This window comes from Heteronotia binoei, chromosome 17 (genome assembly GCF_032191835.1).
Source record: "Heteronotia binoei isolate CCM8104 ecotype False Entrance Well chromosome 17, APGP_CSIRO_Hbin_v1, whole genome shotgun sequence".
Taxonomy (NCBI): domain Eukaryota; kingdom Metazoa; phylum Chordata; class Lepidosauria; order Squamata; family Gekkonidae; genus Heteronotia; species Heteronotia binoei.
In genome coordinates, this window is record NC_083239.1 from 52,085,996 (window position 1) to 52,111,100 (window position 25,105).

Here is a 25,105-nt window from a genome sequence, read left to right on the forward strand (position 1 = left end):
TGGCATTTCAAGCTGGCGATCACGTGAAGGCAAACTTTCCTTTGGAGCCAATTTTTTGCGGAGGGACTCTGTGTTAGAAATTTATTTGGGATTTCCTACAGCCCCTTCAAGGACCGAGAATTCTTCTGAAGCGAAACTGACTCGTTCTTTACACGAGGACCCTGTGCTTATAAATAATTGTAGATACACCGAAACGTCTATATTTCTAAAAAGGTTTTTGAATGTGTCTCCTTTAAAGGTAAAGGTAGTCCCCTGTGCAAGCACCAGTCGTTTTCGACTCTGGGGCGATGTTGCTTTCACAAAGTTTTCACGGCAGACTTTTTACCGGGTGGTTTGCCCTTGCCTTCCCCAGTCATCTACACTTTCCCCCCGGCAAGCTGGGGACTCATTTTACCAACCTCAGAAGGATGGAAGGCTGAGTCAACCTGCTGCCGGCTACCTGAACCAGCTTTCGCTGGGATCGAACTCAGGTCGTGAGCAGAGCTTGGACTGCAGTACTGCAGCTTTACCACTCTGTGCCACGAGGCTCTTTTAAGGACATGTTAAGCCTATGTTTTAGGCGCAGTTGTTTTGTATTCTGCTTCAGACCCATACGGCTGCCCGCCTGGATCTATCCCCCTCCAAACTGCTAAACTATTTGGACTTTCGGACCCCGCTCTCTAGTTTCCCTCGGCCTTGGCCACACACCGCTGTGGGTGCAGAAAGTTAGGTGAGCCAGGGTTTTCAACTACAACTCTCCCCGCCACTTTGCCCAGCCTTTTCCTGTTTCCCCTCCTCCCTGGACTGCCGCAGAGTTTTTATGGGCCTTGCTGTCTGCCCCAAACCCCACCTCTGCCTGCTCTTGGAAGGAGACAAAAAAAAAAGTGAGCTCTGTTTCTAGCCCAAGGAAATGGCGAGAATGCTTCTTAATGTTCCAGAAGAAAACTTTCTAAAGGGGTATGGTCCCGAAGGGACTCTTGAAGAAGAGGTAAAAACAAAAACTGGTTGAAGACGTGTGGACAGTTAAAAGATAATCAGTTAAAAGTTAATCCTGATTTCTATGAGAGCCAGTTTGATGTAGTGGTGAAGTGTGAGGAGTCTTATCTGGGAGAACCAGGTTGGATTCCCCACTCCTCCACTTGCAGCTGCTGGAATGGCCTTGGGTCAGCCATAGCTCTGGCAGAGGTTGTCCTTGAAAGGGAAGTAGCTGTGAGAACCCTCTCAGCCCCACCCACCTCACAGGGTGATGCGGTGGCTAAAAGGGCAAATGTAATTTTGGACTGTATCAACAGACGTCTAGTGTCCAGATCACGTGATGTGATGTTATGGCTTTACTGTGCTCTGGTAAGACCTCACCTGGAGTATTGTGTTCAGTTTTGGGCACCTCATTCTAAGAAGGATGTAGACAAGCTGGAACGGGTCCAGAGGAGGGCGACGAAGATGGTGAGGGGTCTGGAGACCAAGTCCTGTGAGGAAAGGTTGAAGGAGCTGGGGATGTTTAGCCTGGCGAGGAGGCGGCTGAGAGGTGATATGATCACCATCTTCAAGTCCTTGAAGGGCTGTCATCTAGAGGATGGTGTAGAATTGTTTTCTGTGGCCCCGGAAGGTAGGACCAGAACCAATGGGTTGAAATTAAATCAAAAGAGTTTCCGACTCAACATTAGGAAGAACTTCCTGACTGTTAGAGCGGTTCTTCAGTGGAACAGGCTTCTTCGGGACGTGGTGGACTCTCCTTCCTTGGAGGTTTCTAAACAGAGGCTAGAGGGCCATCTGACAGCAATGAGGATCCTGTGAATTTAGGGGGAGGTGTTTGTGAGTTTCCTGCATTGTGCAGGGGGTTGGACTAGATGACCCTGGAGGTACCTTCCAACTCTAGGGAGATTCTAGAGTGTCTGTTGTGGGGGAGGAAGATAATGGAGATTGTGTGCCACTCTGAGACTGAGATTCAGAGTGGAGGGCGGGATATAAATCCAATGTCGTCTTCTTCATCTTCAGTGGCAGAAGCATCCGCAGTATTTTTTGGGGGGTGAGGGGAGGTGCTGGGGCTAGAAGTAAAGCATTTTAAGGGTCCAAGCGGTTTTGACCAGAGCCTGGGGGAGAGGGAGAGGGCTATGAGCCCCCATAGTTTTTCTCAGAGCTTTTTTGGTAGAAAAGCCCCAGCAGGAACACATTTGCATATCAGGCCACACCCCTGTTGTCGCCATGGTTTCGCACAGGGCTTGTTTTGTAGGAAAAGCCGGGCAGGCGCTCATTTGCATATCAGACCACACCCCCGGACCCGAAGCCAGCCAGAACTGCGTTCCTGTTCCGTGCCTTTTTTTTCTGGGCAAGCGCCTTATGGGTATTCTTTTGGATGTGAGGAGGGCGCAGGGGGAATACTGGTAGCCCCAGACACGGGTGAAAAAATGAACCGCATCAGTGCCCTAATTAAACCTTCCATGATTAGCTCTGTTAGGAACTGGAGCTTCTGGACAAGGAAACAAAGAATACCAAAGAATACCTCTTGTCTTTATGCCAACCCCTCTTGCCCAGTGTGACGCAATCCCCCTTCTACCTTCCCTGCCAAGTGGGTACACAACAGGACACCCCCTGCCCTGGTCCTCAAAGATTCCCACTCAAGGGAATCCCACAAGAGGAGATCCCTCTGCCGTCTTGCTGGCCCGAGACCGCCGATCCCGCGATCGCTCCCAGAATGCACCTGGGCTTGTCTCCACTGGCAGTCCCCAAACACACCCTCCGGCCTCCGTACTGGAGTCCCCAATCTTGTCGAGTCTTGCAGGCCCCTTCAGAATTCCGGCACAGCATGGTGGTTCCGGCCACAAAACGGCTGTGAGAAAATGGCGGCCGCAGGAGGCGGAGCCAGCCGCAAAACGGCAAGCCGAGCGGACCTTCGGCGACGCAGCGCGGATCCTTGCGCTGTGGTGGCAGCTGCCCCTCCAAGCATCGAAGCACAGCCAATCAAACCTCCAGCAGCCAATCAGAAGCCCTCCTGGGCGAAAGCTTCGCATGGCCCAGTTCAGTTTCTATAAATACTTGGCAGGGGCTAGTCAAGTTGGGTTTACAATACTGGCATGTGCCCTGGCACCCGCTGACACCATGTTGGGGACTTCTGGTCCATCTGGTCCTGCAGTTCCGGACCCTCTGAGTGATTCTCTCCCCAAATGAGACCACCTTGCAGGCCCCTTCAGAATTCCGGCACAGAATTCCCAAAGGAGAGCATCGTCTCCCCGCTTTTCTTGAGAAACAGAACTGAATGGGTGGGTGGAAGATTCTCAGCCGGACCATTTTCCCTGCCGTTGGCTGCAGAAAGGGGAGAGAAACTTCCCTCTTTTCCAAACACAAAGTCTGCGAGGATGGACGCCGTGCCCCCTCCACGGGAGGCCCCCTGCCCGCGAGCCCTGCGTTCGAGTGCCGGCGGCTGTTCAGAGCACGCTGACCCGTTCGGCCAAGCCCTTCATCTCTGCCTCCTGTTGCTGCTCTCCCTCCTCATCCTCTTCATCCAGCCGGCGAACCCGCAAGTGGGCGGGGTAGGGCAGGCCGTGCTCCGTGGCAAACTGCTCCCAGCGGGCGTCGTCGCTCTCGTGGGTGATGTAGCGCTCGGCCATTCTCGTTTCCAGCTCCCGGAGGTCCAGCCACGTTTGGTAGTCCTGGGGAAAGAATGGACGAGACCCGGGATGGAGGATAAGAACGCACTGCACACAAGCGCCACTTATTCCAAACTTCTAACCTTTCACTGCTGCTAGGACCATGCTGCTTAAGTTTGCTCCCCGTACAGAGAATCACGGCAAAATAGGAATCCAAAGAGGCATCCAAAAGAGGAATCCAAAGCACTAAGCTCTCCGTGAAAACCAGCCTCCGTACAACAAAGAAACAATTCAATAAGCAATCACTCAATACAAATGCATATATGGATTCATAATGGACTATACAATTGGTCCTCGAGAAAGAGCAAGGAACGTAGTCACCGGGAATCCGTCCAATATTTGCAGCAAATCAATGCTCGATTCATCCAAGAGAATCCAGGTGAAATAAGTATGAAATTGATCCAATGTCTCATAATATATGCAGCCGAAAAGTCCAGAAAGAACAAGGTCGTACTGGAGCCCTTGTTTCGCACAAGCTTCTTCGAGTTTTTCACATCTCTTTCATACCTTAAGAACATAAGAGAAGCCATGTTGGATCAGGCCAATGGCCCATGCAACACTCTGTCACACAGTGGCCAAAAAAATTATATGTATACATATACATATATATATACACATTGTGGCTAATAGCCACTGATGGACCTCTGCTCCATATTTTTATCCAATCCCCTCTTGAAGCTGGCTGTGCTTGTAGCCGCCGCCACCTTCTGTGGCAGTGAATTCCACATGTTAATCACCCTTTGGGTGAAGAAGGACTTCCTTTTATCCATTTTAACCCAACTGCTGAGCAATTTCATCTTACCTTTCATTTTACCTTGGGTAAAAACGCCATTCTATTACAACATTGAGAGGCACTTGATCACCAAGAAACCAATTAGAAGGGGGCAGTGTTGGAACCAAGCGCCTCTCAATGTTGTAACAGAATGGCATTTTTACCCGAGGTATGAAAGAAATGTGAAAAGCTCGAAGAAGCTTGTGCGAAACAAGGGCTCCAGTATGACCTTGTTCTTTCTGGACTGCTGGCTGCATATATCAGGGGTGGCCAACGGTAGCTCTCCTGATGTTTTTTGCCTACAACTCCCATCAGTCCCACCTACTGGCCATGCTGGCTGGGGCTGATGGGAGTTGTAGGCAAAAAAACATCTGGAGAGCTACCGTTGGTCACCTCTGGCATATATTATGAGACATTGATCAATGTCATATTTATTTCACCTGGATGCTCTTGGATGAATTTAGCATTGATTTGCTGCAAATACTGGACGGGTTCCTAGTGAATACGTTCCTTGCTTTTTCTAGAGGACCAATTGTATGGTCCATTATGAATCCATATATGCATTTGTATTTATTTATTGTTTACTGATTTGTTTCTTTGTTGTACGGAGGCTGGTTTGCATGGAAAGCTTAGTGCTTTGGATTCCTCTGCTGAAGTTTGCTCCAGAATAGCCTTCTATATAAGTGTGTTTGCCACAGAACATACCTGAGGAAGTGAGCTCTAGTCTACAAAAGCTTAAATTGAAATAAAAACTTCCCTCTGCTTGCCAAAATGCTGTCTTGAGCATATTTTCTGAGATGGGGGGGGGGGAGGGCTCCCAATCCCTTTGTTCTTTTCTACAGGGTTAACTTCCAAGATCTGGAGAGATCAGGGTAAGCTAGGAAGGCTGGTCGACTTAAAACCGGAAATCTAGGCAGACTGGCTTTTTTCAAATCTCTAAAGTGTACCGCGAGATCCATTGCTGGTTTTGTGCCACATTGCTGCCCCCTGCTGGAAGACAGAAGATCTCTCCATAGAAGCAGAAAGAGTGTGAGATACGGAGAAGGTGTAATTCTGCAGGACTTCTAGTTTGATTCTCTTAGTTTATCCCTCCCCCCACTTAAAAAACCCCCCAACCCACATGTGAAATATTAGCAGATCCCGAAATGTAGAGTCAAGTACCTGTAGCCAAGAATGGCTGAGGGATTTATCCACACTGTACCGTTTCCTCATCTTCACCTGAAGCAGGTTGTTGATCAGATCGATGGCTAGGAAGAAGGGAAAGTCATGAGGAAGAGGAAGAATAATAATTGCAGATTTATACCCCACCTTTCTCTCTGAATCAGAGACTCAGAGCGGCTCACAATCTCCTATATCTTCTCCCCCCACACAACAGACACCCTGTGAGATAGGTGAGACTGAGAGGGCTCTCACAGCAGCTGCCCTTTCAAGGACAACTCCTACGAGAGCTATGGCTGACCCAAGGCCATTCCAGCAGCTGCAAGTGGAGGAGTGGGGAATCAAACCCAGTTCTCCCAGATAAGAGAGCTCTGGCTGACCCAAGGCCATTCCAGCAGCTGCAAGTGGAGGAGTGGGGAATCCAACCCGGTTCTCCCAGATAAGAGAGCTCTGGCTGACCCAAGGCCATTCCAGCAGCTGCAAGTGGAGGAGTGGGGAATCCAACCCGGTTCTCCCAGATAAGAGCGCTCTGGCTGACTCAAGGCCATTCCAGCAGCTGCAAGTGGAGGAGTGAGGAATCCAACCCGGTTCTCCCAGATAAGAGAGCTCTGGCTGACCCAAGGCCATTCCAGCGGGTGCAAGTGGAGGAGTGGGGAATCAAACCCGGTTCTCCCAGATAAGAGAGCTCTGGCTGACCCAAGGCCATTCCAGCGGGTGCAAGTGGAGGAGTGGGGAATCAAACCCGGTTCTCCCAGATAAGAGAGCTCTGGCTGACCCAAGGCCATTCCAGCAGCTGCAAGTGGAGGAGTGGGGAATCAAACCCGGTTCTCCCAGATAAGAGTCCACGCACTTAACCAATACACCAAAAGTTGCCTGCTCCAGCTACTGGGCTGGCAAGGGTAAAAATATGTTTCCCCCTCGGAGGCCTGCACGGCCCGTCTCCTCCCATCCTAGCCACACGTAAATGTCTCTCAAGGGGTACCTCCGACGGAGATCTGGCGCCAGGGGTTAGGCGGGTACATGAAGGCGGCATTCTGGATCTGGTCGTTGATGTCCTCGTCCTCGTTGAAAGGGAAGGTGCCGCTCAGGCTGACATACATGATGACGCCCACCGACCACATGTCCAGAGAACGGTTGTAACCCTGGTTGAGCAGGACCTCGGGGGCCAGGTAGGCCGGGGTGCCCACCACAGAACGCCGGAAAGACTTCTCGCCGATGATGCGGGCAAAGCCAAAGTCGCACAGCTTCACCTGTGGGGTGCCGACATGACACGTTTAAATGCTCGCTGAATGCCATGGAATTCAGAAGGCCAGCAGTCGCCACCATCCTGAGAATTTTTTCTGCTTCCCAAACTTTGAAGACGGCCTGTTTCTAACCCCCGAGATGAGACAGAAGCTGGTGGGAAGTTTCTGCTAAATGTTGATGATGATATTGGAGTTATATCCCGCCCTATACTCTGAATCTCAGACTGGACACAATCTCCTTTACCTTCCCCTTCCACACATAACAGACACCGTGTGAGGTAGCTGGGGCTGAGAGAGCTCTGACAGAAGCTGCCCTTTCAAGGACAACTCTGTGAAAAGCTATGGCTGACCCAAGAAGAAGAAGACTACAGATTTATACCCCGCCCTTTTCTCTGAATCAGAGACTCAGAGTGGCTTACAATCTCCTATATCTTCTTCCCCCACAACAGACGCCCTGTGAGGTGGATGGGGCTGAAAGGGCTCTGACAGAAGCTGCCCTTTCAAGGACAGCTCTGCGAGAACTATGGCTGACCCAAGGCCATTCCAGCAGCTGCAAGTGGAGGAGTGGGGAATCAAAAGAAAATATTGGAAGATATTGGATTTATATCCCGCCCTATACTCGGAATATCAGAGTCTCAGAGCGGCTTACAATCTCCTATATCTTCTTCCCCCACAACAGACACCCTGTGAGGTGGATGGGGCTGAGAGGGCTCTGACAGAAGCTGCCCTTTCAAGGACAGCTCTGAGAGAACTATGGCTGACCCAAGGCCATACCAACAGCTGCAAGTGGAGAAGTGGGGAATCGAAGAAAATATTGGAAGATATTGGATTTATATCCCGCCCTATACTCAGAATATCAGAGACTCAGAGTGGCTCACAGTCTCCTTTATCTTCCTCCCCCACAACAGACACCCTGTGAGGTGGATGGGGCTGAGAGGGCTCTGACAGAAGCTGCCCTTTCAAGGACAGCTCTGCAAGAACTATGGCTGACCCAAGGCCATACCAACAGCTGCAAGTGGAGAAGTGGGGAATCGAAGAAAATATTGGAAGATATTGGATTTATATCCCGCCCTATACTCGGAATATCAGAGACTCAGAGTGGCTCACAGTCTCCTTTATCTTCCTCCCCCACAACAGACACCCTGTGAGGTGGGAGGGGCTGGAGAGGGCTCTCACAGCAGCTGCCCTTTCAAGGACAACCTCTGCCAGAGCTATGGCTGACCCAAGGCCATTCCAGCAGCTGCAAGTGAAGGAGTGGGGAATCAAACCCGGTTCTCCCAGATAAAAGTCCGCGGACATAACCAAACTGGCTCTCCAAAATGCCATTCGAGAGAGCTTGACATGTAACCAGTTGCTTGTCTCATTCCACACTATCTCCCTAACCTCTTCCTCAGTCTAAGACAAAACAACAACAACAACAAAACAAGAATCCTGCCAAGCAACCTGATGCAGGCCTCGTTTTGGGCAGGAGCTCGCCGGAGCAGAGCTCCAGAACCTCTTTTATTGCGCTCTTTTTTAAACCCCTCCCCCCCAATACTTGCTTACCTGAGGAAACGGCTCAGCTGAAGCCAGGAGGACGTTTTCGGGTTTGAGGTCGCAGTGCACGATGTTTTTGAAATGCAGGTGCCGGAGGGCCACCAGGATCTGAGGGTGGGGGGTGGGGAGAGAAAACACTATAGAATGGGGTAGCCACTTAAGAGACACATTGAATAAACGTCAGATGGGAGGGGAGGGGAGGGGAGGGGAGAAGGAAGGGAGAGAGGGAGGGGGAAGGGAGGGAGGGGAGAAGGAAGGGAGGGAGGGGAGGGAGAAGGGAAGGAAGGGAAGGGGAGAAGGGAGGGAGGGGAGGGAGGAGGGAAGGTGAGAAGGAAGGGAGAGAGGGAGGAAGGGAGGGAGGGGAGAAGGAAAGGGAGGAGGGAGGGAGGGGAGAAGGAGAGGAGGGAGGAGGGAAGGGGAGAAGGGAGGGAGTGGAGGGAGGAAACTGGGAGAAAGGAAAACTTTCCCTCAAAGAAAACTGGGAGAAAAAAGAGAAAAAATAGGGGTGGGGCGGGGAGGGAATATATTTCTACTTTCATCTTCAGCTCCAACTTAATTCCCTACATCTACAACTTAATTCTCTATTCGTCCTCTCTAAATATACATACATTTAAAAATCTTTTGTCTATAATTCTTTTCTTATCTTAAATCTTCAGAACCATAGGCCATAAGTTCATTTCCCCCCATTTCATGCAAAAAGCCTATCAGGGGTTTCCAGTGAGTTATAAATGTAGTTAATGCCGTTTCGCTGATCAAAAAAGTCAATTTAGCCATTTCCACATATTCCATTGTCTTTACCATTGATTCCTCTGTTGCAGACCTCACTAAAGATTTCCATTTCTAAGGCGCATAATAGCCTTGGCTGCTGCTGTCATATACAAAAATAAAGGCTCCTGCTAATTGGTGTAGAAATACAAAATCCTAGAATCATAGAAGAGTTGGAAGGGACCTCCAGGGTCATCTAGTCCAACCCCCTGCACAATGCAGGAACCTCTCAAGTACCTCCCCTCAAATTCACAGGATCCTCATTGCTGTCAGATGGCCGTCTAGCCTCTGTTGAAAAACCTCTAAGGAAGGAGAGCCCACCACCTCCCGAGGAGGAAGCCTGTTCCACTGAGGAACCGCTCTAACGGTCAGGAAGTTCTTCCTAAGGTTGAGACGGAAACTCTTTTGATTTAATTTCAACCCATTGGTTCTGGTCCTGCCTTCTGGGGCCACAGAAATTCCACACCAACCTCACACCAGCCCTTCAAGTACTTGAAGATGGTGATCCTATCACCTCTCAGCCACCTCCTCTCCAGGCTAAACATGCCCTTCAACCTTTCTTCATAGGACTTGGTCTCCAGACCCCTCACCACTCAAAACTGAACACAATACTCCAGGTGAGGTCTTACCAGAATAGAGTAAAGCGATACCATCACTTCATGTTATCTGGACACTATACTTCTGTTGATACAGCCCAAAATTGCATTTGCCTTTTTAGCCACTGCATCATGGAGCTAGATGGACCACTGCACTGACTCTATGAGATAGCAGTTGGCTAGGGTCCTCAAAATCTCTTGGGTTGGGCCAGTTTATTGGGGAGGGGTGCATTTACCAGGTCCCTCTTGCTGACTCAGTGCAGATGGAGAAGAGGAGACAAGGAAACGACTGGCTTTAACGACTGGCTACTCTAAGAAGGTCCAAGCGAACCTGTGCTTGAGCTATTGCATGCCTTCCTAGCTTAACAGAGAGCACCAATGAACAGATTTTGCATGTTCCAGGATGGCTGTACTTGCAGCTTTGATAAATCTAAGGGAGAACACACACCCCACAAACACATACATAGGCCCACAGTGACCCAGTGGACTTTCATGGCAGAGGTGGGGATTCAAACCCACATGTTTGAGAGCTGCAAGACATGAACATCAGATGTTTGAGGGAGGGAGGGAGGAGGGGAGGGAGGGAGGAAAGGAGGAAGGGAGGGAGGAAGGAAGGAGGGGAGGGAGGGAGGGAGGGAGGGAGGGAGGGAGGAAGGAAGGAAGGAAGGAAGGAAGGAAGGAAGGAAGGAAGGAAGGAAGGAAGAAAGAGAGGGAGGAAGAGAGGAAGGAAGGAAGGAAGGAAGGAAGGAAGGAAGGAAGGAAGGAAGGAAGGAAGGAAGGAAGGAAGGAAGGAAGGAAGGAAGGAAGGAAGGAAGGAAGGAAGGAAGGAAGGAGAGAGATGATGGAGGATGGATGGATGGAAGATGGATGGATGGATGGATGGAGGATGAATGGATGGATGGATAGAGGATGGATGGATGGGAGAATGGAGAGAGAGAGATAGGATGATAGAGAGATAGGATGATGGATGATAGAAGATAGAGAGATAGGATGATAGGAGAGGGAGGGAGGGAGGGATGGATGGATGATAGATGGATGATGGAAGATAGATGATGGAAGATGGATGGATGGATGGATAGATAGTAGGTAGATGACAGACAGACAGACAGACAGATAGAGGGACAGACAGACAGATAGATAGCTGGGGGGGGCTTGAAGAGCCTCGCCATTTGTGTGGAAGAGCCACATGTGGCTCCCGAGTCATAGTTTGGCCACCCCTGCTCTAGACACTACACCACCCTACACCTATGGCTGAAACTCACTGGCAGAGACTAACCACCAGCAAGACTGCACTGCCACCTAGTGGCTGTTAGTTGAAGCACCGCCTCCACAGCCCTCTGGGGTTTGGGAGGGGAAAGAGGTGCTTTGTTTGTGCTTTTTACCTGCGTGATGAGAAACTTGGTGAGCCTCTCCGGGAGCCGGCCCTTCTCCGAGGACAGAATCATTTCCAGCATGTCCCCGTGGAGCTTCTCCATCACGACAAACACTTTCTCCGGGGTCTCAAACATGCACTCGAGGTTCACGATCCCAGCGTGTCTCAAGCTCTGCGATTGGGGGGCAGAAAAGGAGAAATTCAGGGCCCCTGAGGCCTTTGCTGCAACCTTCCTATCGTCGCCTCTGAAACACATCTGCAAGCTCATCGCTGTTGCATCACGAATGGTTTTTAAGCAGCCCCCTTCTGTTCACCCCAGTGCAGCTGGTAGCCCCATGACCGCTACAGAAGCAACAGGTATAAAGCAGATATACCAGGCTAGCCCGATCCCATCAGGTCCTGGAAGCTAAGCAGGCTCAGCCCTTGTGAGTGCATGACTGCAAGACCACCAACGAAGCTAATTCAGAGGCAGGCAAAGGCAAGTTACCTCAGCATCATAGAATCATAGAGTTGGAAGGTACCTCCAGGGTCATCTAGTCCAGCCCCCTGCACAATGCAGGAAACACACAAATCCCTCCCCCTAAATTCACAGGATCTTCATTGCTGTCAGATGGCCATCTGGCCTCTGTTGAAAAACCTCCAAGGAAGGAGAGCCCACCACCTCCCAAGGAGGAAGCCTGTTCCACTGAGGAACCGCTCTAACGGTCAGGAAGTTCTTCCTCATGTTGAGCCAGAAACTCTTTTGATTTAACTTCAACCCATTGGTTCTGGTCCTACCTTCCGGGGCCACAGAAAACAATTCCACCCCATCCTCTATAGGACAGCCCTTCAAGGACTTGAAGATGGGGATCCTATCACCTCTCAGCCGCCTCCTCTCCAGGCTTAACACAGAATCATAGACTCGGAAGGTAGCTCCAGGGTCATCTAGTCCAACCCCCTGCACAATGCAGGAAACTCACAAATCCCTCCCTCTAAATTCACAGGATCTTCATTGCTGTCAAATGGCCATCCAGCCTCTGTTGAAAAACCTCCAAGGAAGGAGAGCCCACCACCTCCCGAGGAAGCCTGTTCCACTGAGGAACCGCTCTAATGTTCAGAAAGTTCTTCCTAATGTTGAGCCAGAAACTCTTTTGATTTAGTTTCAACCCATTGGTTCTGGTCCTGCCTTCTAGGGCCACAGAAAACAATTCCACACCATCCTTTAGATGACAGCCCTTCAAGGACTTGAAGATGGTGATCATATCACCTCATGGAAGATGGTGATCATATCACCTCATGGAAGATGGTGATCATATCACCTCATGGAAGATGGTGATCATATCACCTCATGGAAGATGGTGATCATATCACCTCTCAGCCGCCATCAAAGTCAGTCTTGTCTACTGGCAGCGGCTCTCCAGGGTCTCAAGCTGAGGTTTTTCATGCCTACTTGCCTGGACCCTTTTTAGTTGGGAGATGCCGGGGATTGAACCTGGGACCGTCTGCTTACCATGCAGATGCTCTACCACTGAGCCACAGCCCCATTCATGGCTCTCCAGGGTCTCAAGCTGAGGTTTTTCACGCCTATTTGCCTGGACCCTTTTTAGTTGGAGATGCCGGGGATTGAACCTGGGACCGTCTGCTTACCATGCAGATGCTCTACCACTAAGCCACAGCCCCATTCATGGCTCTCCAGGGTCTCAAGCTGAGGTTTTTCACGCCTACTAGCCTGGACCCTTTTGAGTTGGAGATGCCGGGGATTGAACCTGGGACCTCTGCTCTGCCGCTGAGCCACCTTCCCTCCCCACTTCCGCGTTGCCAGAGGAAGTGAAAACTAGACCTCATACAGACACACCCACACCCACACCCACGGTCTGGAGCTTGCAAAATCTGCTTCACCCAGAAATAAATCTATTCATCTTGAGAAGCGGGGGGGGGGGGGGGGGAGGGGTGGCCTGCTCACCTGCAAGATGGCGACTTCGTTGCGCAGCTGGCTCTCCTGCTTGGTTGGGAAACGGAGCTTGTCGATCACTTTCACTGCCACGTCCCGCCCTGTCTTCCGGTGCTTTCCTGGAGAGGGTCACAAAGGAAGCTGACTCATAAGAAGAAGCAGGGGGCCCCACCCGAGACCTGGCACTCTAATGCTTGCCCCATAAACTCTTCTAACAAAGAGAGTGTCTTGGGGAGAAGGAGGCACGTGCGCCAACAAGCAGAGGGCAAAATAATGTACAGCAGCGGTCCCCAACCTTTTTGGCACCAGGGGCCGGTTTTGTGCAAGACAATTTTTCCAGGGGCCGGGGGGGAGGGGGGATGGTTTCAGGATGATACACTTTATTTCTACTAGTTTGGTGTGGTGGTTAACTGCGCGGACTCTTATCTAGGAGAACCGAGTTTGATTCCCCCATCCTCCACTTGCAGCTGCCGGAATGGCCTTGGGTCAGCCATAGCTCTCACAGAGTTGTCCTCCAAAGGGCAGCTTCTGGGAGAGCTCTCTCAGCCCCAGCCACCTCACAGGGTGTCTGTTGTGGGGGAGGAAGGTAAAAGATGGTGAGCCGCTCTGAGACTCTGAAATTCGGAGTGGAGGGCAGGATGTAAATCCCATGTCGTCTTATTATTATTACTACATTGTAATATATAATGAAATGATTATACAACTCATGGCCCAAGTGCCATCAGGAGGTCCACCAGTGGGGCCAGGACACTAGAATCCCTCCCACTGTGCCCCCCCACAAAGTACCAAGAATACAGAGCATCCCTGCCCCAGACATAAGAACATAAGAGAAGCCATGTTGGATCAGGCCAATGGCCCATCCAGTCCAACACCCTGTCTCACGCAGTGACCAAAAAACCCAGGCGCCATCAGGAGGTTCACCAGTGGGGCCAGGACACTAGAAGCCCTCCCACTGTGCCCCCCCAAGCACCAAGAATACAGAGCATCACTGCCCCAGACATAAGAACATAAGGGAAGCCATGTTGGATCAGGCCAATGGCCCATCCAGTCCAACACTCTGTGTCACACAGTGGCCAAAAACCCCCAGGTGCCATCAGGAGGTCCACCAGTGAGGCCAGGACACTTGAAGCCCTCCCACTGTGCCATCAATTTGGCAACTTTCTTCTCCAGACAGGGCTATAATAGCAACGAACACCTACAACTAATACTCCCTCTAAGCTGTGAGGAAAGTTCTACTTCATGAGCTGCTGGCATTCAAGTTGTGAGCCACTGCATAAACTAGTTTGCTCCGGGGCCATCTTTCCTGGGCTAAGACAAAAACGTGTGAGCCGGAGGCTAAAACAACTGTGCGCTCGCTCACGCTAACCTCAGCTTAGAGGAACACTGCCTACGAGGGGTGTATTGCGACACCGGTCCAAGCCACTTCCTCCTCGCGAGTCACACCACACGAAGCCGACCCCGTCCTCCTGCTTACCTCCGTAAACGACGCCAAACTGTCCAGAGCCTAAAACCTCATCTGGGAAAATCTGGTACACGGTGGCAATATCCTGCAAAGGCACAAACCCCACAAAAGTAAGTTATTTTTCCCCTCAGGCCTCAAAACAGGCACCAGACAGCAGCTGGTGGGAAACGGGAAGGCAAGGAACTGAAAGGAGAAAGCACAAACCGTGGGGGCAAGGGGAAGGAGAAAGAGGGTATTGAGGGCGGTCTCCTTACCACATTCTCCTGTATTTGGCTGTTGGAAACAGAGATACGCAGGGACGCTTGTCCTGGAGAAGGCAGAGAAAGGGGGACATAAATCTTCCTGTATAAGGGATATGGGCTTTTTATCTCATTACATATACTAACCCACCTCCCGTTATATTTTAAGGGATCCTTTCCCCCTCCCCGCCCTAATGGCAAACTGGAATGTATTTCTCTTTTAGAACAGTGTATCAGAATATTTGGGGGGTTTTGTGTCGACATACGCAAACAGGGATACTGGCTGTTTATCTTATTACATATACTAACCCAGGGGTGTTATGAGGGCCGAATCAAACATAAATGAGACCTTGGGGGGGCTGAGCCATGTCGGGTCATGTGTGTACCTTTTTTATGAACATGAACATATGAAGCTGCCTTATACTGAATCAGACCCTTGGCCCATCAAAGTCAGTATTGTCTACTCAGACTGGCAGCGGCTCTCCAGGGTCTCAAGCGGAGGTTTTTCACACCTATTTGCCTGAACCCTTTTTTTGGGAGATGCCAGAGATTGAACCTGGGACCTTCTGCTTACCAAGCAGATGCTCTACCACTGAGCCACCGTCCCTCCCCATATTTAAGATTAGGTAGCCGAGAGAGAAATTTTATAAAGAATACAAACACATATATTTTAAAAAACTTAAAAACATGCTTAAAAACGTTAGCGCTCCCTGGTCCTAAGGATGCTTTCTTTGTATTTCTCCCATGGGATTCCAGGGAGCTGGGCAAAGGAAGCTCTGGCTCTTTTCTTCCTTCCCCAGGGGACGGGGGGAGGGAGGAGCCTCAGCCAATGAAGAAAAACAGAGGTTTTGTTCTGTAGCTCCTGAGCAATAGAGCAAGCCTTGCAAAGCAGCTGTGATGCAGAAGGAAGCTAGAGAGAGGGAGAAGGAAGCAGATGACAGCCAGTCGCTCGGGGGCCCGATAGGAGCCCTCCGGGGGTCTGATTCAGCCCCCGAATTGCATGTTCGACACCCCTCTACTAACCCATCTTCCACTATATTTTAATGTATTCTTTTTTTCTGATGGCAAACTAGGATAACGCCATAACCTCTGGAGATACTAATGCCCTCCATTTAAACCCACAACTAACGAAGCCGGAACGACCCCCAGATTTATGGCACTTCACACCCATGACATCAATCTGCTTTTTACCGCCCTCCACTGTTGTTACAGCCCAGCTAACAACACCAACAAACAAACACAGACCCCAAATTTGTGATTCTTTTAACCTGCTAAAAACATCCCCATGACTGCATGCCAACTCACTGCCCACTTTCTCTAGATTTAAAGACGGCTCGCCATTCCCATTTTGTCTGATGAAGTCTGCTTAGAGCACACGAAAGTTTGCATTCTGGATAAAACTCAGTTGGTCTTAAAGGTGCACTCGTCTACTGCTTTGTTCTGCTGCTTCAAACCAATGCAGCTGCCCGCTGGGATCGTCCTGCATTTATTTATCTTTGATTTCTCGTTGTCAATTTTATTTATTGCTTTTAAAAGTCTGAAGTGTTTTTTTTTTTTTTAACACTGGGTTTTCATCGATCTTTACTGCTCTGCAATTGTATTCCGGGGCGTCCTTGTTGAAATGCTTGCTTGAGCAGCGATCAGAACAAACAACCGTTCCTAATCTTGGCGCGCTGTTTTGTTTCCGATAAGCTGCGGAGTGTTATTTGTACTAGGAGGGGAAAGACACACATCGGCTAGACGAACAAACACCTGAGGTGAAGGGGCAGCCCGTTTACAGAATCCCCTGCCCCCCCACCCCACATCCCGGCAGGACAGACATTTGCAAAGGAAGACTGCCCCCAAATTTCTGGTGTCCCAGACCGGAAATAAGAACATAAAAGAAGAGCTCCGCTGGATCGGACCAATAGTCCATTTAGACCCACATCCTGTCTCACGCAAGGGCCCATCAGTTCCCCTGGAAGTCCAGCAAGGTAGCCCAGAGGTCGAGGTCTTCATAAAAACCTCAGAAGAGCCCTGCTGGACCAGTGAGGGTCCATCAGTCCAGCCTCCTGTCTCATATAGTGGCCAACCAGTTCCTCAGGAGGGCCAACAACAGGGCAGAGAGGCCGAAGCCTTCCCCTGAGAAGAACATCAGAAGAGCCCTGCTGGGTTAGACCAGGGAGGGTCCATCTAGTCCAGCCTCCTGCCTCACACAATGGCCAGCCAGTTCCTCTGGAGGACCAGCAACAGGGCAGAGAGACCAAGGCCTTCCCCTGAGAAGAACATCAAAAGAGCCCTGCTGGGTCAGACCAGGGAGGGTCCATCTAGTCCAGCCTCCTGTCTTGCACAGTGACCAGCCAATTCCTCTGGAGGGCCAACAACAGGGCAGAGAGACCGAGGCCTTCCCCTGAGAACAACATCAGAAGAGCCTTGCTGGGTCAGACCAGGGAAGGTCCATCTAGTCCAGCCTCCTGTCTTACACAGTGACCCGCCAATTCCTCTGGAGGGCCAACAACAGGGCAGAGAGGACCGAGGCCTTCCCCTGAGAAGAACATCAGAAGAGCCTTGCTGGATCAGACCAGTGAGAGTCCATGTAGTCCAGCATCCTGTCTCACACAGTGGCCAACCGGTTCCTCTGGAGGACAACAACAGGGCAGAGAGCCTGAGGCCTTCCCTTGAGAAGAACACCAGAAGAGCCCTGCTGGTTCGGACTGATGGTTCATCTAGTCCAGCCTCCTGTCTCACACAGTGGCCACCCAGTTCCTCTGGAGGCCCAAAACAGGGCAGAGAGGCCAAAGAAGAGCTCCGCTGGATCAACAACAGGGCAGAGAGGCCAAGGCCTTCATAAGAACATCAGAAGAGCCCTGCCGGATGAGACCAGTGAGGGTCCATCTAGTCCACCATCCTGTCTCACAGGCGCCTTGGAAGGCTAACGACGGGGCAAAGAGGCCAATGTTGCCCTGGGATTCAGAGGATGAGTGTTCTGAAGGTGGAGATTCCTGTCCGTCTCTGCAGGGGCGTAGTCAGAAATGGAGGGACAAGGGTGGTTTCCCCTACAGAATCTGCAGCATCCCCGCTCAAGTGTCCCTACTCTCCGGGAAGACTGGGTAGGGGTGTGGCAGATTCTATAAGGGGCATCAGCCCTGTGCCCCGCCCCCTCCACTGACCAGTGGCGGACTGGGTCCAAAAATAACGGTTGCAGGAGACATAGGGGGCCCACCCACAGCTCCAAGGCTATCATTTAATTTTTATTAAAAAAAATAAATAAAATTTTCAAAAAAGTACGTTAAGTGGGGAAAAGGTACAATTAAAACTTCTCCGAAATAAATGTACATATATTTTAGTCATTACAGTGTATATATATTGTAAGTATTACCGGCAGTGTGGAGTAGATACTAAATGTAAATACAGATGGCATTTTCTCCAGGGGAGCTGATCTCTGCCAGCTGGAGATCAGCTGGAAAAGAGGGAGATTCCCAGGCTCCACCTGGAGACTGGCAACCCTAAATACAACGTTAATTTTAGCTGCATTACAGTAATAATATTGGGACTTCGGTTATATTTTCAAGCTGCTAAAAGGTCATTAACATTTATAACATTTTATCTAATGTTTAAGAGGGCCCACTTGCCATCGGGCAAGCTGACATCCTGCCAGTCCGCCACTGCCGCTGACTACGGCCCTGAGTCGGCCCTGAGTCACCGTGGCTAGAAGCCATCGATGGACTTCTTCTCCATGAACCTGCCCAATCCCCTTTTAAAGCGGTCTATTCCTGTAGCCGTCACGACATCCTCTGCAATGAATTTCCACATTTTAGTCCCTTTCTATGTAAATTAGCATTTCCTTTCATCCATCCTGAATCTCCTGCCCGGCCCCTCAACTTCTAGTATTCTGTGAGGAGAAAAAGTTCTCTTTGTCCACCCCAGGCATAATTGTACAAATCTTTCTCATGTTCCCTCTTCATTGACTCTTTTTTTTTTAACCTGAAAAGTCCAAGACTCTACAGACTTTCCTCCTGGGGAAGGAGCACCAACCAGGCCCACAGCCTGGAGAGCGGGGGGAGGCGAGAACGGACAGTGAGAGCAGCGGGGAGAGCGGGGGAGGCGAGAACCGACAGTGAGAGCAGCGGGGAGAGCGGGGGAGACAAAAACGGACAGTGAGAGCAGCAGGGAGAGCGGGGGAGGCGAGAACGGACAGTGAGAGCAGCGGGGGAGAGCGGGGGGAGACAAAAACGGACAGTGAGAGCAGCAGGGAGAGCGGGGGAGGCGAAAACGGGACAGTGAGAGCAGCAGGGAGAGCGGGGGAGGCGAAAACGGACAGTGAGAGCAGTGGGGAGAGCGGGGGAGACAAAAACGGACAGTGAGAGCAGCGGGGAGAGCGGGGGAGGCGAGAACGGACAGTGAAAGTAGCGGGAAGAGCGGGGGGAGGCGAGAACGGACAGTGAAAGCAGCGGGGAGAGCGGGGGAGGCGAGAGACGGACAGTGAAAGTAGCGGGGAGAGCAGGGGAGGCGAGAACGGACAGTGAGAGCAGCAGGGAGAGCGGGGGAGGCGAAAACGGACAGTGAGAGCAGCGGGGAGAGCGGGGGGGAGGCGAGAACGGACAGTGAAAGTAGCGGGAAGAGCGGGGGAGGCGAAAACAGACAGTGAGAGCAGCGGGGAGAGCGGGGGAGGCGAGAACGGACAGTGAAAGTAGCGGGAAGAGCGGGGGAGGCGAGAACGGACAGTGAAAGCAGCGGGGAGAGCGGGGGAGGCGAGAACGGACAGTGAGAGCAGCGGGGAGAGCAGGGGAGGCGAGAACGGACAGTGAGAGCAGCGGGGAGAGTGGGGGAGGCGAGAACGGACAGTGAGAGCAGCGGGGAGAGCGGGGGAGGCGAGAACCGACAGTGAGAGCAGCGGGGAGAGCAGGAGAGACAAAAACAGACAGTGAGAGCAGCAGGGAGAGCGGGGGAGGCGAGAACGGACAGTGAGAGCAGCGGGGAGAGCGGGGGAGACAAAAACGGACAGTGAGAGCAGCAGGGAGAGCGGGGGAGGCGAAAACGGACAGTGAGAGCAGCGGGGAGAGCGGGGGAGGCGAGAACGGACAGTGAAAGTAGCGGGAAGAGCGGGGGAGGCGAGAACGGACAGTGAAAGCAGCGGGGAGAGCGGGGGAGGCGAGAACGGACAGTGAGAGCAGCGGGGAGAGCAGGGGAGGCGAGAACGGACAGTGAGAGCAGCAGGGAGAGCGGGGGAGGCGAGAACGGACAGTGAGAGCAGCGGGGAGAACGGGGGAGGCGAGAACCGACAGTGAGAGCAGCGGGGAGAGCAGGAGAGACAAAAACAGACAGTGAGAGCAGCAGGGAGAGCGGGGGAGGCGAGAACGGACAGTGAGAGCAGCGGGGAGAGCGGGGGAGGCGAGAACCGACAGTGAGAGCAGCGGGGAGAGCGGGAGAGACTAAAACGGACAGTGAGAGCAGCGGGGAGAGCGGGGGAGGCGAGAACGGACAGTGAGAGCAGCGGGGAGAGCGGGGGAGGCGAGAACGGACAGTGAGAGCAGCGGGGAGAGCGGGGGAGGCGAGAACGGACAGTGAGAGCAGCGGGGAGAGCGGGGGAGGCGAGAACGGACAGTGAGAGCAGCAGGGAGAGCGGGGGAGGCGAAAACGGACAGTGAGAGCAGCGGGGAGAGCGGGGGAGGCGAGAACGGACAGTGAGAGCAGCGGGGAGAGCGGGAGAGACAAAAACGGACAGTGAGAGCAGCGGGGAGAGCGGGGGAGACTAAAACGGACAGTGAGAGCAGCGGGGAGAGCGGAGGAGGCGAGAACGGACAGTGAGAGCAGCGGGGAGAGCGGGAGAGACTAAAACGGACAGTGAGAGCAGCGGGGAGAGCAGGGGAGGCGGAAAACGGACAGTGAGAGCAGCGGGGAGAGCGGGAGAGACAAAAACGGACAGTGAGAGCAGCGGGGAGAGCGGGGGAGGCGAGAACGGACAGTGAGAGCAGCGGGGAGAGCGGGGGAGGCGAGAACGGACAGTGAGAGCAGCGGGGAGAGCGGGAGAGACAAAAACGGACAGTGAGAGCAGCGGGGAGAGCGGGGGAGGCGAGAACGGACAGTGAGAGCAGCGGGGAGAGCAGGGGAGGCGAGAACGGACAGTGAGAGCAGCAGGGAGAGTGGGGGAGGCGAGAACGGACAGTGAGAGCAGCGGGGAGAGCGGGGGAGGCGAGAACCGACAGTGAGAGCAGCGGGGAGAGCAGGAGAGACAAAAACAGACAGTGAGAGCAGCAGGGAGAGCGGGGGAGGCGAGAACGGACAGTGAGAGCAGCGGGGAGAGCGGGGGAGGCGAGAAAGGACAGTGAGAGCAGCGGGGAGAGCGGGGGAGGCGAGAACGGACAGTGAGAGCAGCGGGGAGAGCGGGGGAGGCGAGAACGGACAGTGAAAGCAGCGGGGAGAGCGGGGGAGGCGAGAACGGACAGTGAGAGCAGCGGGGAGAGCGGGGGAGGCGAGAACGGACAGTGAGAGCAGCGGGGAGAGCGGGGGAGGCGAGAACGGACAGTGAGAGCAGCGGGGAGAGCGGGGGAGGCGAGAACGGACAGTGAGAGCAGCGGGGAGAGCGGGGGAGGCGAGAACGGACAGTGAGAGCAGCGGGGAGAGCGGGGGAGGCGAGAACGGACAGTGAGAGCAGCGGGGAGAGCGGGAGAGACGAAAACGGACAGTGAGAGCAGCGGGGAGAGCGGGGGAGGCGAGAACGGACAGTGAGAGCAGCGGGGAGAGCGGAGGAGGCGAGAACGGACAGTGAGAGCAGCGGGGAGAGCGGGAGAGACTAAAACGGACAGTGAGAGCAGCGGGGAGAGCAGGGGAGGTGAAAACGGACAGTGAGAGCAGCGGGGAGAGCGGGAGAGACAAAAACGGACAGTGAGAGCAGCGGGGAGAGCGGGGGAGGCGAGAACGGACAGTGAGAGCAGCGGGGAGAGCGGGAGAGACAAAAACGGACAGTGAGAGCAGCGGGGAGAGCGGGGGAGGCGAAAACGGACAGTGAGAGCAGCGGGAAGAGTGGGGGAGGCGAAAATGGACAGTGAGAGCAGCGGGGAGAGCGGGGGAGGGGAAAACGGGGCGGCAAGAGCAGCAGGGAAGAGCGGGGCGGCAAAAACAGGTAGTGGGGAGAGTGGGAGAGGCAAAAAACGGGCAGCAGGGAGAGGAAGGCAAAAACGGGCAGCAGGGAGAGTGGAGGAAGTGAAAACGGGTGGTGGGGAGAGCAGGAGAGGCCAAATCAGGCAAAAACGGACAGTGAGAGCAGCGGGGGAGAGCGGGGGAGGCGAAAACGGACAGTGAGAGCAGCGGGAAGAGTGGGGGAGGCGAAAATGGACAGTGAGAGCAGCGGGGAGAGCGGGGGAGGGGAAAACGGGGCGGCAAGAGCAGCAGGGAGAGCGGGGCGGCAAAAACAGGTAGTGGGGAGAGTGGGAGAGGCAAAAACGGGCAGCAGGGAGAGTGGAGGAAGTGAAAACGGGTGGTGGGGAGAGCAGGAGAGGCCAAATCAGGCAGCGGGGAGAGTGGGGGAAGTGAAAACAGGCAGCGGGGAGAGCGGGGGAAGTGAAAACAGGCAGCGGGGAGAGTGGGGGAAGCGAAAACGGGGGAAGCAAGAGCGCAGGGAGAGTGGCAGCAGTGTGAGCGGCAGGGAAAGGAGGGGCCATACAAGTGGATGGGAGGTTTGGGAGGAGTGGCTTCCCCCCCCCATAGCTACGGGCCTAGCTCCAACCCCCTCATCATCTTGGTTGCCCTCCTCTGGACTTTTGCCAGCTCTGAACTGTCCTACACAATACACAAACCAACCACTAGAGGCCACTGTTGTGCAAGGAGCATGCTCAGAGGGATGCCTGGACTCAAATGGGAGCGGGCGAATGGGCGTGTACGGGGAAGGGATATCGCCTCTCGGACACTTACTGTGGGGCGCCTGCCCTTGAGCGCTAGGAGCGCCCTGAAGGATGATGGGCATGAGGGCCTGGCGAATGGCGTTCTCCCAAGACTTGGCATTCTCCTGGCCGTCCCCGCCGTGCTGGTGGCCGTTGCTGGGGGTGCCGTTCTCTCCGACGTAGTACGTGGCTTTGGCGGTGATGATTTCAAAGCAGTGAGGGTTGGCCCCTGACGGCACCAGGGAGAAGTCTTGGGCTGGCCCCACTGCCAGGATCTCTGACAGGGGGATCTCCTATTGGTGGAGGGGGGGAGGCAAAGAGAAGAAAAATGAATCTATCCCAAGAATACGTGAAGCTGCCGTCTACTGAATCAGACCCTCAGTCCACCCCGGTCAGTACTGTCCATCCCATGGGTGTCAAACATAAGAGAAGCCATGTTGGATCAGGCCAATGGCTCATTCAGTCCAACACTCTGTGTCACACAGTGGCCAGAAAAACCAAGTGCCATCAGGAGGTCCACCAGTGGGGCTAGAAGCCCTCCCACTGTGCCCCCCCCCCCCCGAGCACCAAGAATACAGAGCATCACTGCCCCGGACAGAGAGTTCCAACGATATGCTGTGGCTAGTAGCCACTGATGGACCTTCTTCACCCAAAGGGTGATAAACATGTGGAATTCACTGCCACAGAAGGTGGTCGCGGCTACAAGCATAGCCAGCTTCAAGAGGGGATTGGATAAAAATATGGAGCAGAGGTCCATCAGTGGCTATTAGCCACAGTGTGTGTGTGCATGTGTGTGGGTGTGTATATATATAATTTTTTTTTTACACTGTGTGACATAGTGTTGGACTGGATGGGCCATTGGCCTGATCCAACATGGCTTCTCTTATGTTCTTATGACCTCTGCTCCATATTTTTACCCAATCCCCTCTTGAAGCTGGCTATGCTTGTAGCCGCCGCCACCTCCTGTGGAAGTGAATCCCACGTGTTAATCACCCTTGGGTGAAGAAGGACTTCCTTTTATCCGTTCTAACCCAACTGCTCAGCAATTTCACTGAATGCCCACGAGTTCTTGTATTGTGAGAAAGGGAGAAAAGTACTTCTTTCTCTACTTTCTCCATCCCATGCATCATCTTGTAAACCTCGATCACGTCACCCCGCAGTCGACGTTTCTCCACGCTAAAGAGCCCCAAGCGTTTTCACCTTTCTTCCTAGTGAAAGTGTTCCAACACTTGAATCATTCTAGTTGCCGAATCAGGTCCCCAGAGGCCTCTTATCAGGACCTGGAGCAACTGGCTGTTCTCTGCTTCCTTCTCCCTCTCCTGTCTTGCTTCCTTTTGCATCACAGTTTGCTTTGTCAGGCTTGCTCAATCGCACAGGAACTACAGAGCAAAGCCTCTATTTTTCTCCATTGGATAACACAACAAAAAAACGCAAGCTAGTGACCAATTTACTAAGAAATATAGAGAAACCAGTCCAAATGTCCAAAACATGTACATTGAAGTCCCAAAGTAGTATGGTGACAAGCCAATCGATTAAGAAGAAGAAGAAGAAGAAGATATTGGATTTATATCCCGTTCTTCACTCCGAAGAGTCTCAGAGCGGCTCACAATCTCCTTTACCTTCCTCCCCCACAACAGACACCCTGTGAGGTAGATGAAGATATTGGATTTATATCCCGCCCTCCACTCCGAAGAGTCTCAGAGCGGCTCACAATCTCCTTTACCTTCCTCCCCCACAACAGACACCCTGTGAGGTAGATGAAGATATTGGATTTATATCCCGCCCTCCACTCCGAAGAGTCTCAGAGCGGCTCACAATCTCCTTTCCCTTCCTCCTCCACAACAGACACCCTGTGAGGTGGGTGGGGCTGGAGAGGGCTCTCACAGCAGCTGCCCTTTCAAGGACAACTCCTGCCAGAGCTATCGCTGACCCAAGGCCATTCCAGCAGGTGCAAGTGGAAGAGTGGGGAATCAAACCCGGTTCTCCCAGATAAGAGTCCACACACTTAACCACTACACCAAACTGGTTTAAGTACTTGTTTCTTTCTAGTCTTCATCAGACCTGGGACCAATACTGATTTAATTATATAGATTCTTTACATAATTTTCAAAAAGGGGATGCAGAACGTCTCCAGCAGCAATTTCACATCAGCTACAGCGCAAGAAGCCTCATACTGAGCTGTAGCCGATGTGAAATTGTTGCTGGAGACGCTCTGCGTCCCCTTTTTGAAAATTATGTAAAGAATCTATATACTTGAATTTTTTGTGTTTTTTATTGTGTTCTCTCAATTGCACAGCAGAGCTACTGAGCCAAGCCTCTTTTCCTTCTATTGGCTGAGGCTCCTCCCCCTCCAGGTTCCCTGGGAAGGAGGGAAAGAGCCAGAGCTTCCTTTGCCCAGTTTCCTGGATTGCACAGGAGGAATACAAAGAAAGCAGTCTGTGTCTGGGTAGCAGCAAGCAGCAAATAAAATGAGTAAGGAAGGCTTTTTGTAACACCAGGGCTTTTTCCCCCTGGGGGAATGTGGTGGAACAGAATTCCAGCACCGATGT

General features: G+C 52.5%; 1 protein-coding gene across 1 annotated transcript in view; it reads right to left on the bottom strand.

Moving 5' to 3' along the window:
* Positions 1–2,409: 2,409 nt before the first annotated feature.
* The window catches only part of PRKD2 (protein kinase D2), a 64,259-nt gene continuing 41,563 nt past the window's right edge, over positions 2,410–25,105 (bottom strand). The window contains exons 10-18 of the mRNA XM_060258257.1: positions 22,588–22,849; positions 14,713–14,765; positions 14,471–14,543; positions 13,009–13,115; positions 11,077–11,238; positions 8,343–8,441; positions 6,536–6,803; positions 5,557–5,642; positions 2,410–3,626 (exon numbers count right to left, since the gene is read on the bottom strand). Of these exons, the coding sequence (XP_060114240.1) occupies positions 3,402–3,626; positions 5,557–5,642; positions 6,536–6,803; positions 8,343–8,441; positions 11,077–11,238; positions 13,009–13,115; positions 14,471–14,543; positions 14,713–14,765; positions 22,588–22,849 (1,335 nt within the window). The 3' untranslated portion in view covers positions 2,410–3,401. The remainder of the gene's footprint in view (positions 3,627–5,556; positions 5,643–6,535; positions 6,804–8,342; positions 8,442–11,076; positions 11,239–13,008; positions 13,116–14,470; positions 14,544–14,712; positions 14,766–22,587; positions 22,850–25,105) is intronic.